Below are 16,560 nucleotides of genomic sequence, written 5' to 3'. Positions count from 1 at the left end.
TATGTTTGAACATTTGACAGGCAAACTCCACAGAGCCTTCTGTGGGAAGAGTTAGCTTGCAGGGTTGTATTGCAATATTCTTGAGGCACAATGAGTTTGTACATTAATGCAATTAAGTGTCTAAAATAAAATCATGTGCCAGGGATATGGTGATTTGATTACATTTCACGAAAACTAATTTTTTCTCACCATCAAACATCTGCTAATAAAATTTATGGGGTCTTAAGTTTTAGCAAATCCATTAAAAAATTGTTTCACCCACCATTTTCATTGCATAAACATGAATTGAGTATGTATTCTCCATTTTAACTTTATTCACAGAATTATCCAAACAGTGCAAACAATGCCTGTTGTTTGTGATTACAAGACATCAGGAGGGAATGGGAAGAAAGGATTACAAAGGATAATTGGGATATTTAAGAGGTGCGATACCTGATAAATGATTCACAGAGCAGAGAAATTATAGATGGACTAACAGGATTTTATAAAGGAAAACAGCATAAATGTGTTTTACCTGATTGGAAATAGCATTAAAGAGAAAAAAAGATGAATGAAATAAAAAGACAGGAAATCCAACCGGTCTGTACCTTAACAGTGAATCAGGCTGAATTTTTAAATAAATGATGATAATTTAGATAGGACTAACCACTGATCCCAAAAAATATTAGTTGGGTTGATTGGGCTAAGTGTGGATCAAACAATTTTACAGCATTAAATTGTTTTCATATTTGCAAGTTTGTGTATGCAATTACATGATTTCTATTATTTGTAGTTTCATTTAAGCCAATGTGCATGTTTAATTTAATGTTGAGTCGGGCTTCTGTGGGTTGAAATAAAGACAAAATGTGGTCAATGAAAGAAAGATGCTGGTGTGCAACAAAAATATTTTTGACTGTAAATGAAGAATATATATTCAGGTTGGACATTTTAGGAGTTCTTTTCAGAAAGCAGCTCATGAAAGATTGTAATTTTGTGGATGGAAAAGTAAGACTTTACAAAAACCTTTAAATATTTAAATACAACTCAAAAGTTCAGCATGATTCTTTGCATGCATGTGCTTTGAATTTAAATGTATTTTCTCCCCTATATTAAGCCTAACCCTACTGATGGTAGAATGTTTAGATGGATAGGTCCCACTCCTTCTTGATAACAATATTTAAAAAATTATAAATTAGAATCAGAATTAATTATCTAATCAGAATTTAAACAACTGAACCAGGATTCCCTTGTAAAATCTTCCAGCACATGACACTGCCTCCATTACTTTGTCCAGCATATAAAGCCCATGACCTTTTCTGACCTTTCTGAATGAACGTCACAGTTAGCTAAAAGTCTGCACATCTAATAGGCCCTGCGGACTAGCATCTGTGCACTGCTCTGCATCACTCTCGCCCATGTAGACGACACTAATAAGAATTGCGAGAGGCATCACCTTATGAGACTTTGTTCTCTGTCTTGCTGAGGAAGACTTCATGATCACTTTACCATGTGTGTCAGTTGCTAAAAAAAGGACATTTCTAAGGAACAAAGGCAAACTTGCTTTATATTCAGACCAGAACCTCTGTGCTGGCAAGAAACTTTAGTGCCCTCAAGCAAACAAATGTTCCATCGTCTGCCTTTCACAAACCTTTAGATCTCTGTGAATGTCAGCAATATTATCCTCCCACCCTGGTCCCCAATCCGGTCTGAAGGCCTGGCCACTGTGCTCGAATCAAATCTCAAGATGCCAAGACGTCTGTAATGCAGCCCACCTCCAAAAAGCCAAGGCACAGAAGAAAAACACAGCAGCCGATCGATGGTCTGACTAGGCAAATATCAGGCTTGACCATGGGGCAGCAACTCAAAGTGTCTGACAGACAGAAATCATTTTGCCATGATAAGCCAGGTCTGCTAAATGCTGATGAGCTTGTTTGAAAAGGTCTCACCACATGGGATATTCAAAGTGTCAGCCAACAACAGCATGCTTTATTCAGTAATAGAAACCCATTTAGAGCTGACTGACTGTGCTGTTAGGCTGGTTTTGTTAAATGTGACCCAAATTTTTGTTTAAATGTTGTTGAATTTCATACACTGGTGAACTATTTATAAGGAAGTCAAATGTTGTAGCATTTAAGAATTAGTTTTTAATGTTTACAGGGAATTAGCCTTACAAGTAGGCAACTGACCAACTGAGGCTCCAACTCCTTTCAGCAATTTCATTTTAACGGATTCTTCGACTGCTTTCAACATGTAATCTTAAACTGACTTCAGCCCTTTCAAATTCCACTGAAATCTGAACTCATCAACTTCCACTAACACTTCAAATCCTTCATATTTAGCATTTACTTCCATACAGACACATTGAAAAGGCTACAAAGACTTGACATGTTAAGGCATTTTAACTGACTCAAATGTTTTGACTGCAATTTTTTAGGTGCAAGCATGTAAATGTTCTTCAGTAAATAGTTTTACAAGTTTTTACATAGTTTTATATTTTTATTTGAATTTCAGATATAGTGTTGATTAGTTTTCAGTGTGGGCTCTGGTTAGCTGGCTGGGAGCATGAAATGGGGACAATTTCCCTTGATTCAGATAATAAATGTGGCTGTTTTAGATGCTAAATAATCTCAAAATGGTGATTTGGTTTAGTCTGTTGGATAGGTGGGAAATGTCTGGAATTGCTTGCCAAAATATTTTGGTTGTCACTCTTTGAATGTTGATATGAATGTATTCAGTAATATTATTAGGATTAAATTTTCAGCCTTCATAGAGGAATGATGCCTCTCGGAGAACCAGGTTATCAGTGTAAAGGTTCAGTCTAGGTGAATACTGTGATCAGTGTGAATTTTCCCAACAAAATTGACTCAGATGTTACACAGTGAGGTTTGAGACCACACGGGGATAACAACATCGCTGTTGTGCTGATGTTAGAGCTGTATTTAAATAACTACATGTCTCTCTTTTAATAACAAAATGCCACAGTGCAATACCACTGGACTGCAAATGTATTGTAGAGTCAGAAGAGAAACAGCTGCAAACTCCACCTGCACTGAACTACTGTCCAACCTGCGAGTTACACCCAAAGATGTCATTCATGTTACTTAAATTTAAATGGAATGGACTTCCTGTACCCCTAAACATAATGACAGAATTTGGAATCAATTCTCTCTCTGTGGGTTTGATGGCTATGAATAAAATGTGTTGTCTAAGGCAGAAATCCAAGATCTAGAACTCCAAATTTTATTTAACTAGGCCCAAGGCCTATATTTAACCACTAATTTTCATATGAATTGACAAAAAGAAAGACAAACGACTTGTACACATTACTTCATGAGGGTTAGGTGCAGTATCTGTATTTGAGGTACAGATTTTTTGAGAAGGTTAATGATTTAGTCTATATAATGCGTCTCCTACAGAGCTACACAACGACTACAACTGTTAAGACTTGAAAGAACAGTAAATTCTATGCAGCAAGTGTAGAAACAAAGATCAAAAGATGATTTAATATTGTTGGTGAAGAAGACTGAGGTCCAGTTTGATGACTGTGTAAGTTGACCTCTCAGACAGGCTAAGTGCCACTGGAGCAGAGCCAGGTTTAAACAGCATCCAAGCAGATGGTTGAGCCGGCCAGACAGGACACGCAAACACATTCCTCCAGCAGAAGCAGAGTGATTGAGACAACCTGTGGTGTTGCCACCTGTTTTAGCACACCGCATAATTAAACCATATCCAAAAAACTCTCTGCATCACAATGACTCACTTTCCCAGCATCCCCCAAGTAGCGCTCTGTGAGATCATTCATCATAAAAGTGTTAAAAGGAGCTTGGATTGTTCTTATTTCTTCTCTTTTGTCTTCCAGTTCACTCCACATCTCTATCACCTTTCCAACAATAAATCTCTTCCTTCTGTACCACCTAACACACCTCCCAACCCTCCAGGGGATGCCACAAAGAAGGCCTAAGAAAGTGTAAAGCAAAGACTCGTCATGCTCAGCTTTTCACAAAATACATTTTAACTTTGATACTGCCTGAAAACACACAATATGACTCAGACGTGCATGTGACGATCATGGGGTTAGATATTGATCATTTACTTGCCTGTGCTTGACGTAAGCCCATCTCAGACTTGGCAATGAGTCACTCTATCATACATACACACGCTTGCACATTTTCATTCCTGTTTTGCTACCACAAAAATACAGCTGTGCTTATTTATTTCACCTAGTCACATTTCCAATGGATAATATTATTCAGAAATAATGTTCAAAAATGTTAAATATTTTATTGATGGTCAGGAATTGAGTCAAAATAGAAACACTGGAAGCCCACTTTACACACACACACACACACATATATATATATATATATGTATGTATATTAAGTGTTTTGATGGTGCTTTGTGCGCTGACTCAATGTGCAGCCAAGAGCCTTTGTGAGAACACTGAGGCCCATGGGACATGTATGTGATGAGCTTAAGGCTGATAGGATGCTGTACAGTACACAGTATGCTTCACTGTCATGCACAATGATTCATTCTGTTTTCCTTTACCCATACATTTAGTTTACATAGGGATAAAGCCATCCCCACTCCCATTTTAAGGTTATCATTAGTGTTTACATAAAATATATATTATTTTTTATTATTATACCATTTATTATGGTGATTGATGAAGGTTGAAAAGAGTCCAAAAATGCTAATACCTTGATGTAGTGGTCTAGTCGTGGGTAGACTCTTCTTACTCCCAAGAGGACAGAGAAAAATGTCCTGTGGGGGAACGAGGTAGTGACCACGTGTGTGACTTCAGGAAAGGAAAAAACCTTAAAGCCAGATGTCTCATAGCAGTTTAGAAGCTCCTCATTGGCCTTGTCTTCTCCCTCACTCAGAATACTGCCAACAGCATAGCGGCACTGAGGTCCAGGCACCTTGAAACAAGGATCAAATGAAAAAATACTAAGACAGATAACAAAGAATGGATGTGACAGACAGACAGAGAGACAGATATAATGTTCACACAATGATTTAGCGTTTTGTATAGAAACTGATTGAACAAAAACACTACATTGTGCATTATCTTGACATATGCCACTCAAACTCCCAGAAGAAAAAATCCTGAAATGCCACCTACCATCAACATTTCTAAAATCCCTCTGTCCCTGAAGACTAGTGAGTCATACACACTTGGGTGTGTAATGTAAGGCAATTTTATGAATACTGCATAGCATACATAAAAAACAATGGGATGTTTGCAAAAAAAAAAAAAACCCTTCAACTTTTGTGATGTCAGCCAGGTGCCAAAGTTAAAGAGAAAATATGCTCATTAATCAGAGCTCTAATTGGAGCATTTGGCAGCACAGCAATTATTGCTCCTTCCTCCATTCTGAGAACCCTGGTGCCCATTAGAAAAAGAGAGAAAAAAGGAGACACTTTACAAATTAATACTCCTGGGACATTCAAGACTTTCTCCCCACTGTGCTGAGCTGAGCACCACTGAAGGCTTGTGTATAAGCTGGATTGGTCCAGTTTGTTCATAAACCTATCAATGCTATGCTTCAAGCACAGCCAGTGTGTCTGAGAAAGCCTATTTTCTTCTCTCTTCCTAAACATGCAAGGCCAGTAAAGAGTAGAAGTGTGGTGTCCACTGTGCACTGCAGACAAGGAAAATTTTACACACAACAACACATACAAAGTTTTCAACACACACCACAGAAATACTGATCAGTTTTCAGCTCTACTCCCTGGTACACTATTGTCAATTTGAGGTGGGTTCTTGGAAAATAAACACTACATTTACTGTGACTCAGAAGCATCTTCCAAGCCTATATCATATGCATGCATTTTATATCTCTTGCTGTTTTCTTCACCTCATGTGAAGCTCTGTAAAATTTCTTGGGTAAACAATCAGTTTTTGGATGTTGACTTTTCTCCCATGTGATGACATTGCTGTCAAGCATGAAGCAACAAACATACTACTAGTGAAAATGTGATCAGTCTTTGCTGTACACATGATGCACATAGTATCAACACTCTGATATCTAAGTGATGAGAGGTAAACTATACCTTGTTTCTCCAGTAAAACTTTGGATGATGAGTGAAGATTATTAAGGACAGATACAACAAAGCTCCACAGAAAGAAAGATGATCTCCATCAAATGCCTGCAATGCCCAAATAAACATCTTTATCTAGGGCTCCATGTAGAGGAGTCCAGAACAAAAAGACACCGCCAAAAGATCATCCCTTTGTCCACAATCTTTGTTTTGCCTCGCGGCACTCATCAAGACACAAGTGTGTCATCCTCTAATGTTTCTTCAATACACTGACAGTGCATCTGAAGCAGAGTTCAGAAATTCAACTCAAGGACCCACGTCTTCGTGGCTATGTTGCAGTTTGTCTGAATTGGTTTTGGTAAGGCAATAGGGAAAGAAAGGGAAACTATATCTTCACCAGCATACAAAGTATTTTCTATCCAGGCTCAAATTCAGTGAGGCTTACATTTTAAATGTTTCGCTATGACTTTCTGAAAGGGCAAATATTAGAAAGATTTTCTACTATTTCATCACTCTCCACAAAGACAAGCAATCAAACTGATACATACTTCCTGACCAGCCCCTCCTCTAGGTGCCATTCACGCAGCTTTTATCATGTTGTGACCCAAACATGGGTCCCTGAATATGGGCAGACATGTGTGTCATTTCACCATTCCACTTGTCATCCAGTGTTTTATTTAGATATTCCGTGTCTCAAGGACCACAAACCCTGACCCGGATTGCTTACTGGGAATATAGATGGGATATGAATATCAGCTTTGACAGAAAACTACATGATCCTGCCCCATTACCCCCCTCTGTCAAAAGTTGGACACAAACAGGGGAGAGGAGGAGAAGAGAGCTGCAGAGGAGAGGTGAAGTGGGTACACTGGGTCAGAGAACCCCCTTGGCTTTGAAACTGTGAAGAGGCTTGTGGAGGAGAAAGGTTTAGTGAGGGGGCCCAGAATATGTGTTAGCCGTTTGAAGGAACAGATAATGCTGCTCCTGCCCTGTATCCATGGCAACCATCTCTGGAACAACTCAAGTCCTTGTTGAGGTCTTTTGTTTCTCCAGAGGAAGTGATTAAAAGAGGTAAAAGTGAGAAAACCGAGAACAGAGGATGAGACTAGCCATGCTGACACTTATCCTCTGTCAGCAGCACTTTTGAAAATCCTTCTCACTGCAAATATCAATGGACAGTGTCTCACTATTTAGACACCAAATACTAGTTCTCCTATTTGAGAGCATTCTCTGGCGTTCCCGATGTGGGGACATAATGGCATCCTGAGGCTTGGACTCTAATGAGCTGAGATCATTACGCCAATTATTTTAACTTAGATCAGGACTTGGCTGTGCAAAAGAACTAGGACCCACTGCTATCCTAATTGCCGGCTTGGGAAAAAAAGAGGATGGGCATAACAAAAGGCTTTTGAAGCAGAGCTGGGAAGAGTCCATCACTAAACTCTGGTTACATTCCATCAAGTTGTTGTGCATCAGGCTATGGCAGGTTTAAGAGGTGCCACTTAAGTCAATACTGTTGAAAGCCAGCTCTGATTATGGTAGACAACAGAACATGTCAGAGACTGAGAATTATTGCAAACTACAATATTATAGCCGACAAAGTTAAATATCTAATGTCCCTGTCCCCTGTTACGTCAACCCTGTTAAGTCACTGGCTGAATGTATCAAAGACATAAACACTTGGATGTCCCACAATTTCCTCCAGTTTAACCTCTGCAGCAGGAAGTATGTTCTCTTCTGGCCTCCTTTTCCCTGACAATACTACACAGGTCAGAAATCTGGGAGTCATTGCTGACTACATTTTATTATTTTATTAGAAAAACTTACACATGCATTTATTTCTTTTCAGTTGGACTATTGCAATTCACTCCTCACTGGTCTCCCTAAAAAGACTGTGGACAGACTACAGTTAATCCAAAATGCAGCTGCCAGAATCCAGAAGGAACACATCATTTGATCACATCATACCTGTTTTTAGATCTCTCCATTGACTACTGGTTAGCTTCAGAATTGACGGCCTTGCTCCATGGTGTTTCTCTGACCTCTATGAACCTATCAGAAGTCTTCTGGCTCAGGCCTTCTAGTTGTCCCTAGCGTTAAAACAAAATTGGTGAAGCAGCTTTCGGTTTCTGTGGTCCCAGCTGGTGGAATACCTTGCCAGATTGTATTGGATGTGCCAACATCAACAGTGTTTAGCAGATTGAAAACCGTCTTGTTTTCCTGTGCATTTGATTAGTTTTATTTTGTTAGAGGTGTCTGATTGTTCTGCTTTGCCGTGTTTGCATGTGTATGTGTGTATGATCTACATATATGTATAAGCTTTTTTAGTGTGTGTCTTTATGTGTTCTGGTTTTTGAATGTGATGCATATTGAATCTCCATCAGAATAAAATGTGCTAAATAAATAAATTTTGCTTTGCCATCACAATATTAATGACTCAATACCTCAATATTGATAGTTTGACAAAGTTTGGTTCTGACTGTTGTCGCTTCCATATGCAATATGTCTTCTAAAATAGGGATATGTAATATGGGAAGAAAGAATCACTAATAATGGCCAAGAAAGATACAGGTTGTTTATTTCAATCTCTCTCTTAATAAATGACTTGAATAATTAAGTGAATTAGATTGTTTGCTAATTGATTTTCTGTCCATCAACTAATTGATTAATTGTTTCAGCTCTAATATCCGCCGACTGTCGAGGTGGTGTCCAGCAAATGACGTGCGCTTTGTAGATAATTGGACTTTCTGGGGAAGAATTGGTCTCATTAGGAGAGAAAGCATACATCCCACGTTGGACAGAGCAGCTCTCATATCTAAAAATCTGGCCGAGTTTATTAGTAGGCCAAAACCATGACAACCCAGAGTGGAGACCAGGAGGCAGAGTTGCAGTCCAACACTCTTTTCTGCTCTACCATTACAGCAGTTAACCACCCAAAACTCCATAGAAACTGTGACCACTTAAATCAATTAAATCAAGAGTAAACACAAGAGGAGTTATACACAAAAAATTGACACCACCACTGCAATAGTACAAAAAATAGGAGAATTAAATGTAGACTCTTAAATATTAGATCTCTGTGATCTAAAGCTGTATTAGCAAACAATATAGTATCAGATTATCATATTGATTTATTTTATCTTACTGAATCCTGGTTGTGCCATGAAGAATATGTTAGCTTAAATGAATCCACTCCCCTTAGTCATATTTATACTCACATTCCTCAAGGCACTGGCCGAGGAGGTGGAGTTGCAGCCATTTTCATCTCAAGTCTACTAATCAACCCTAGACCTAAACTTAATCATTCAAAAGCCTTGTTCTTAGTCTTTCACACCCAACCTGGGAAACTTTGTTATAGTGTACCGTCCTCCTGATCTGTAATCTGAATTTTTAGAGTTTTTATCAAGTTTAGTCCTTAGTACAGATAAAGTAATTATAGTAGGTGATTTTAATATTTATTTAATAGCATTTCCACAGAATTCTCTTTTATTGGACCATTATTTACTAACTTTTGAATTCCTATTACTGCCCATATGCCATTAGGCAAAAATGTCAACACTAGGTGTCTATCTGATAGTGCTGTTGCTAAATTTAAGGAAGTGATTCCATCAGCATTTCAATGCCATGTCTCAAGACAACAGAGGACTCCTGTGCTAACTTTAGCCCCTCCCAAATTGATCATCATGTTAATAGGGCTGCAGGCTCATTGCAAATGACACTCGACTCTATTGCCCCTTTAAAAAAGAATTTAATAAAAGTAATTGTAATTGTAATTAAACTTCTTCATAAAAAGCCTGTTCTTGATCTAGGTGTTTTAGCAAACTTTAGACCTATATCTAACCTTTCCTTTCTCTCTAGGCTCCTTGAAAAAGCAGTCGCTAATCAGTTATGTGACTTTCTACATAACAATAGATAATTTGAGGATTTTCAGTCAGGATTTGGAGCGCATCATCACACAGAGACAGCACTGGTGAAAGTTACAAATGACCTCCTAATTGCATCGCACAAAGGAATTCTCTCTGGACTTGTCTTGTTAGATCTCGGTGTTTCATTTGACACCATTGACCATCACATCCTATTACAGAGGATGGAATATTTAATTGACTGCATTAAGGGAACTGCATTAAGATGGTTTAAGTCCTATTTATCAGATCAATTTCAGTTTGTTCATGTTAATGATGGATCGTTAATGAGGTTCTATGCTTGGATCAATACTATTCACCTTAAATATGCTGCCTTTAGGCATTATTATTAGGAAACACTCTAAAAACTTTCATTGTTATGCCAATGACACCCAATTATATTTATCAATGAAGCTAGATGAAACCAAAGCCAGATGAAACAAATCAGTTAACTGAACTCCAAGAATGCCTTAAGGACATAAAGACCTGGATGACCTGCGATTTTCTGCTATTAAACTCAGACTAAACTGGAGTTATTGTGCTTGGCCCTAAACACCTCAGAAACACATTATGTAATGATATGGCTACTCTAGATGGCATTGTCCTGGCCTCCAGCACCACCACAAGGAATCTGGTGGTTAACTTTGATCAGGATATGTCCTTCAATTCCCACACAAAACAAATTTCAAGAACTGCCTTTTTTTGCAAAAATCAGGCACATCCTGTCTCAAAAAGATGCAGAAAAACTAGTCCATTTGTTACTTCTAGGCTGGACTATTGCAATTCCTTATTATCAGACTGCCCTAACAAGTCTCTAAAGACTCTCCAGCTGGTCCACAATGCTGCTGCATGTGTACTAACAAGAATGAGGAAAATATATATATATATATATATATATATATATATATATATATATATATATATATATATATATATATATATATATATATATCATATTTCTCCCATATTAGCTTCTCTGCACTGGCTCCCTGTAAAATCCAGAACAGAATTTAAAATCCTTCTCCTCACCTACAAAGCCCTTAATTGGTCAGGCACCATCATATCTTAAAGAGCTAATAGTACTCTATCAGCCCACTACAACACTGTGCTCCTTGAATTCAGGCTTACTTGTGGGTCCTAGAGTCTCCAAAAGCAGAATGGGAGGCAGAGCCTTCAACTATCAGGCTCCTCTCATGTGGAACCATCTTCCAGTTTGGGTCCGGGAGGCAGACACACTCTCTACATTTAAGAATAGGCTTCAAACTTTCCTTTTTAATAAAGCTTATAGTTAGGGCTGACTCAGGCTTGCCCTGGATCATCCCCTAGTTATGCTGTTATAGGCCTAGACTGCTGGGTGACTTCCCATGATGCACTGAGCCCCTCTCTCCCCCTCTCCCTCTTCATTTGTACATATTCATGTCCCATTAATGCATGTTACTAACTCAGCATCTTCTCTCTCCTGTAGCTTTATGCTTTCTCGTCTCTCCTCTCTCCCCCTGTTGCTTTCTGCAGGTATTTCTGCCTCCGGAGCTGTAGAATCTGGATCTGTGATTGCAAGCCACCCACTGCCCCCGTGATCCTGCTCAACACCCACTGCTATAATTATCATTATTATTATTACAATTATTAATACTATACATCTTTATGTGGAACTTGCATTGTGCTATGCTCTCTTTCCTCCTGCTCTTACTTTCTCTCTCTCCCTCTCTCTGTCTGTTTCTATCTCTCTCTCTCCTCTCCCCCTCTCTTTCTCTCTCAACCCAACCGTCGAGGCAGATGGCCGCCCACCCAGAGTCCAGTTCTGCTCGAGGTTTCTTCCCATTAGAAGGGATTTTTTCCTTGTGACTGTCGCTCAGTCTTTGCTCATGGGGGAATGTTGGGTCTCTGTAAATAACATTGTAAAGAAAACGGTCTTGACCTGCTCTTTATGAAAAGTGCCCTGAGATAACTTCTGTTATGATTTGGTGCTATATAAAGGAAAAATTGACTTGACTTGACTAATATACATATAAAGTTTTATCTTTTGTTATCTTATTATCATGGTATTACAATAATAGAAAATCCCAGACAAGATCTTAATTGCATATATGTTCCAGCTCTACACTTTATTTTACCGCACTAGTGTACCATTGTGTTTCTATGCCATGTAGCTAAGAGGTCAACAGTTTGCTATAGGTATGACAGCCAGCTACATTCAGTTGTCTACACACAATAGTGCTCTATTTGGCAGACACACATTTCTAAAGATCGAATCTGTCAGGCCACTGTTTTCCACCCTTTCCACAACTGTATTGCTTAACCATTTCAAGGCGCTACTACTTGTTTCATTCCCTCTTGTTCTCTTTGGGTGTAGCCTATTGAAAAAACAACTCATGCTGGTCCAGCTTTAAAACGTGGGAACTAGCTCCACATGAGTATGGAGAACCCAGTGAGTGTGCGGGATTAAGTATCAGAAAAACAGATCCAATAGATATTATTTCTTGCTGCTTGCAGACGCAGAGATTTGGGAATGGATGAGTTCACACAAAGGACAGCTGGGACCGTAGAAAACATCTCACAGAGAGATCCAACTGACTAATTGTGTTCTTAGCAATCTGGTGTGGCAATAAAGGAGCCCACAACAGCTTCAGTCATGTTCACAGATGTTGGAAGTTTTCACATCTTGACCCTTGATCTGACCTCCTATAAGGCCAATATTTAGTGAAATAAATAACATACAGAAAGTTATATAACTGAACCAATATATTGTGAATCTTTTTCAAATATTAGACTCCCTTAATTAGGCTACTGATCAGCATAATGAGGTTGAAGATGTTTTGGCTAAAGCCTAAAAGGACTGTGTCTTATTAATTAAACTCAAAAAATTGGATATCAGATTCTAAAGAAAATAGAAAAGACTAATTTCAATGATGCTTTGCGAAAATAAGACTAATATGATGAAATTAAAGTTCTCACTGTATTTTTGAATCATGCATTTATCTATTCTGATCAATACATGAGCACTGTTTATTGCTTTGATTCAAATTGTTCAAAATAATTTATTTCATAATGTATTATGTCAAACGTTAAATGTTGACCAGTTTGGAGTTCTACTGCCAAGATCTGGTTTGGCAGTATGCCTAGGTCTCAGGACCTTAAATGAACAACACCAGAAAGCACTTGAATAGTATTTCATGACATCTGAATCCACATAACACACCACACCCTGTCCAGATGTGCTACGATATTGCTCAAGGGAAAACACAAAAAAGTCAGTGCCAAAATTAGGACTAAGAATAGAAAAGACTGAAAGTCAAGACTAAATTAAATTCCACTAAAAAAGGAACATTGTACTTAATTCATGATTCAATGAAATTAGTCTAAATTGTGTTGCCTAAACCTGCTGACAAGAGATTCATCTTTACTCACTTTACTCGTTTTAAGAGAATGACATTGTCGCCATCTAGCGGTGGACTAGCTACATAACCTAGTTTACACTGTAAAATCTTCCTGATTTCTAAGCTAAATTATTTAGTAAAATGCTTTAAAAACACGAGTTAAACAAGCTGTTGTTCTCCTGAGAGTGTTGTGCTGTGTTTGTTTACCTTTTTAGGATCATCATAAAATATTCCGATACATGAAAGCTTTGGTCCAATACTGTAAGACTCCTTAAAAAGTTGTCCGCAGTTTTTGTACGGTCCTTTTTTGAATTTGTAAGCGAATGTAATCTTCTTTATGGGAGGAGAGCCAGTTAGTACGGTAATGTCTGACAGGAGTCCCGAGTAGAAAAAGTAACAGGCTACCGTTAGAAGACTTAACAGCAAGCTAATGACCGCACACAAAGTGACCCAGTCTGGCATGATAGCTGAATGGCAGGCGGCTCAGGTACCGTTAGCTGGTTATTCAGCTGTTTACGAGCACTAAATGCAGTTAAATTTTCTGTAACCGTCCAGCATTTTTTAAGAAACAGTTTTGCGGTTTTCAGTCGGCAGCTATCCGGACGGAACTTTGAATTGTTTCACTAAACAAACGAAACAAAACATCAAAGAGGCACATTGTACGAGACTTCCTGGAAAGTACCATTTTTGCCGACAAAGGGGGTGATTTTAGCTACAGGTAAATATAGCCTAAACCATGGCCTAAACCTGTGATATCCATGTCGAACATTTTCACCTTGTAATAATTTGCATTTATGTGGAGTTGTGGAGGGTTAGCGCTTGTAGGTTATGCATGGCCAACTTTTCCACATGTTTATAAATTCTTTAAGTGTCATTGTTTGCATCAGATACATTCTTTTATGCCCCTATCTTCTACTGATTGTTTGTAATTTATTCTGAATGGAAGGTAAAAAAAAAAAAAAAAAAAAAAAATCAGGTGAATACGACACGACTTTATGTAAGCTATACTGTAAAGTCAAAAGTGTAATAGACCACCAGGAAACACTGACTTACTAGTCTTAGATAATAATATTCATAACACAACTATCGTATAAGCGAGCTACTTCCTTGTCAGTGAAACTGCATCGTGTGATTTGAGTCAAAAGTTCAAGAAATGGCAAATGTTATTTTGTCAATCCAGTGAAAATAACCCAAAAAACAAACACAAAAAAATAAATAAATAAATAATTTTCAAATTGCCAATTTTTACAATAAGCCTTGGGTGGTTTGTCACACATGACCCGCCCATTAATAAAGTGAGGGCTGGACTATAACTTCTTTAACATTGGAGCGCCTGAAAAATCAAGTCTCGTACTTTTTCTGTGGTCAAGTGGCTTTACATCGAATCCGGAATCCGTAAGAATGGCTGTGAGAAGGTTTTACGACCTGACAGTTAAGCTGCTGTCTGGAGAAACGTTCAGTTTGTCTGCCCTTAAGGGGAAAGTTGTTCTCATTGAAAATGTCGCGTCTCTCTGAGGAACAACAACCAGGGACTACACACAGATGAACGAGCTTCACTCTCGTTACTCCGACAAGGGACTCGTTATTCTGGGTGTGCCCTGCAATCAGTTTGGGCATCAGGTAGGCCATGAATTCAAAAGTGGTTTACAAAGGCCTGTTTTCCCATGGCAGGAAATTATTTACATTGTATATAAAATAGGCACTGTCTTGTTTATTATTGTTTCAACAGCTCAAAATAACAGCCAATATGTAGCCTATTGTTGTGGATATTAGCGATGGTCAGCAGTGGAGTAAGGCGCACGCGAGACTTTTGATGTCTTAATGCTGAAAATGTTTATTGAAAACACATGCCATAACACCTATGTTGTCAAATTCTTACTGTGATCAAGAAATTTTGAATTTCAAGGATATCTTGCTATTAAACAACACTAATGTTTTCAGTCCACTTTGGGACTTTTTGAATGCAGCAGATTAGCCTCTTTCAAGTGTCATTCTAACATATACATAAATAAATATACTATATTATTATTGGATTACTACAGAGGCATTAATGTTAAAGCAGCACTTAATGTTGTTGCTCATAGAAAGGTGACTTTAAATACTGGTGGGTAGTTTAATCTATAACAGTGCCTCTAACTTTATCATTTGAACATGTGTTTTGTATGTAAAAATCAGTATCTGCTAAATACAGCACTAACTGCAGCTGTCAGATTAATGTAGAGTAAAAACAATTCCTCTGAAATGTACTGAATTAGAAGTTGAAATAACATAAAATGGTAATACTCCCAGTAAAGTAAGTACCCCCACGGTGTTTACAGTACAGTACTGGAGCAAATGCACATACTTTCCACCACTAGCCTTATTTTATGAGCTCTCAATCAACTTGATGACTGTCTTCTCCGTAATTTATTTCATTTTTATGTATTTTTTTTATCACAGGAGAATTGCAAGAATGATGAAATCCTAAGATCTCTGAAATATGTCCGTCCAGGGAATGGCTTTGAACCAAATTTCCAGCTTCTTGAGAAGGTGGATGTGAATGGAAAAGATGCCCATCCCTTGTTTGTGTATTTAAAGGAAAAGCTCCCATCCCCCTGTGACGATGCCATGGCTCTCATGAATGATCCAAAGTTCATCATTTGGAGTCCTGTCAGTAGGAACGACGTCTCCTGGAACTTTGAGAAGTTCCTGGTTAGTCCTGATGGGGAGCCCTACAAACGCTACAGCAGGAATTTCCTCACCATTGACATTGAGGCAGATATTAAAGAGCTGCTGAAGAGGGTCAAGTAAACTTCATGGCCGTTGGAGAGATAGCCTATCAGTTATGACCAGCCTGACCAAAAAGAGTAATCATTAGTCACACATCTGTTTTGACATGTAATCATGGTTTCACAGTTAAAGCAGCACTCCTAAAAAATGTGATATGTCAACTGCAGTACACTATGGTTGTTCAGCATGTTTACTCTATGATGACACTCCTTGAAACCTTTTTTGTGAGGGGAGTTTCTGATGCATATGTAAAAGCCTGTCCATGCCATTGTGTAGGCCATAACTCATATCACAAATATCTTCATTGAGATGACTTAAAGAAGAGAAAATAAACATTTTATGTCACAAGAAGTGCTACTGTCATGTGTACAATGCATACAAACACAGAAACATGCCAAAGAATTAGGCATCTGGAAAATGAAGGGACTCTTGAAATATAAGTTGTGTTTATTGATGTAAATAAAATCACTGGCAACTTGGAACGTTGC

The 16,560-nt window shown here is 38.3% G+C and overlaps 2 protein-coding genes across 2 annotated transcripts in view; one reads left to right on the top strand and one right to left on the bottom strand.

Moving 5' to 3' along the window:
• Nucleotides 1-13,960, bottom strand: part of LOC137181419 (testis-expressed protein 264 homolog) — a 38,372-nt gene extending 24,412 nt beyond the window's left edge. The window contains exons 1-2 of the mRNA XM_067587114.1: nt 13,511-13,960; nt 4,680-4,901 (exon numbers count right to left, since the gene is read on the bottom strand). Coding sequence (XP_067443215.1) covers nt 4,680-4,901; nt 13,511-13,765 — 477 coding nt within the window. The 5' untranslated portion in view covers nt 13,766-13,960. The remainder of the gene's footprint in view (nt 1-4,679; nt 4,902-13,510) is intronic.
• A 635-nt stretch (nt 13,961-14,595) lies between these two features.
• Nucleotides 14,596-16,132, top strand: gpx1a (glutathione peroxidase 1a). The gene is made up of 2 exons (XM_067587117.1): nt 14,596-14,923; nt 15,743-16,132. Exons 1-2 carry the CDS (start codon nt 14,705-14,707, stop codon nt 16,091-16,093), a joined length of 570 nt encoding a protein of 189 aa, XP_067443218.1. The 5' UTR covers nt 14,596-14,704; the 3' UTR covers nt 16,094-16,132.
• The last annotated feature ends 428 nt before the right edge of the window (nt 16,133-16,560 follow it).

Source organism: Thunnus thynnus, chromosome 4 (genome assembly GCF_963924715.1).
Source record: "Thunnus thynnus chromosome 4, fThuThy2.1, whole genome shotgun sequence".
NCBI classification, from domain to species: domain Eukaryota; kingdom Metazoa; phylum Chordata; class Actinopteri; order Scombriformes; family Scombridae; genus Thunnus; species Thunnus thynnus.
The sequence above is the reverse complement of the archived record's forward strand: the minus strand, read 5'-3'. Positions and strand labels throughout refer to the sequence as shown.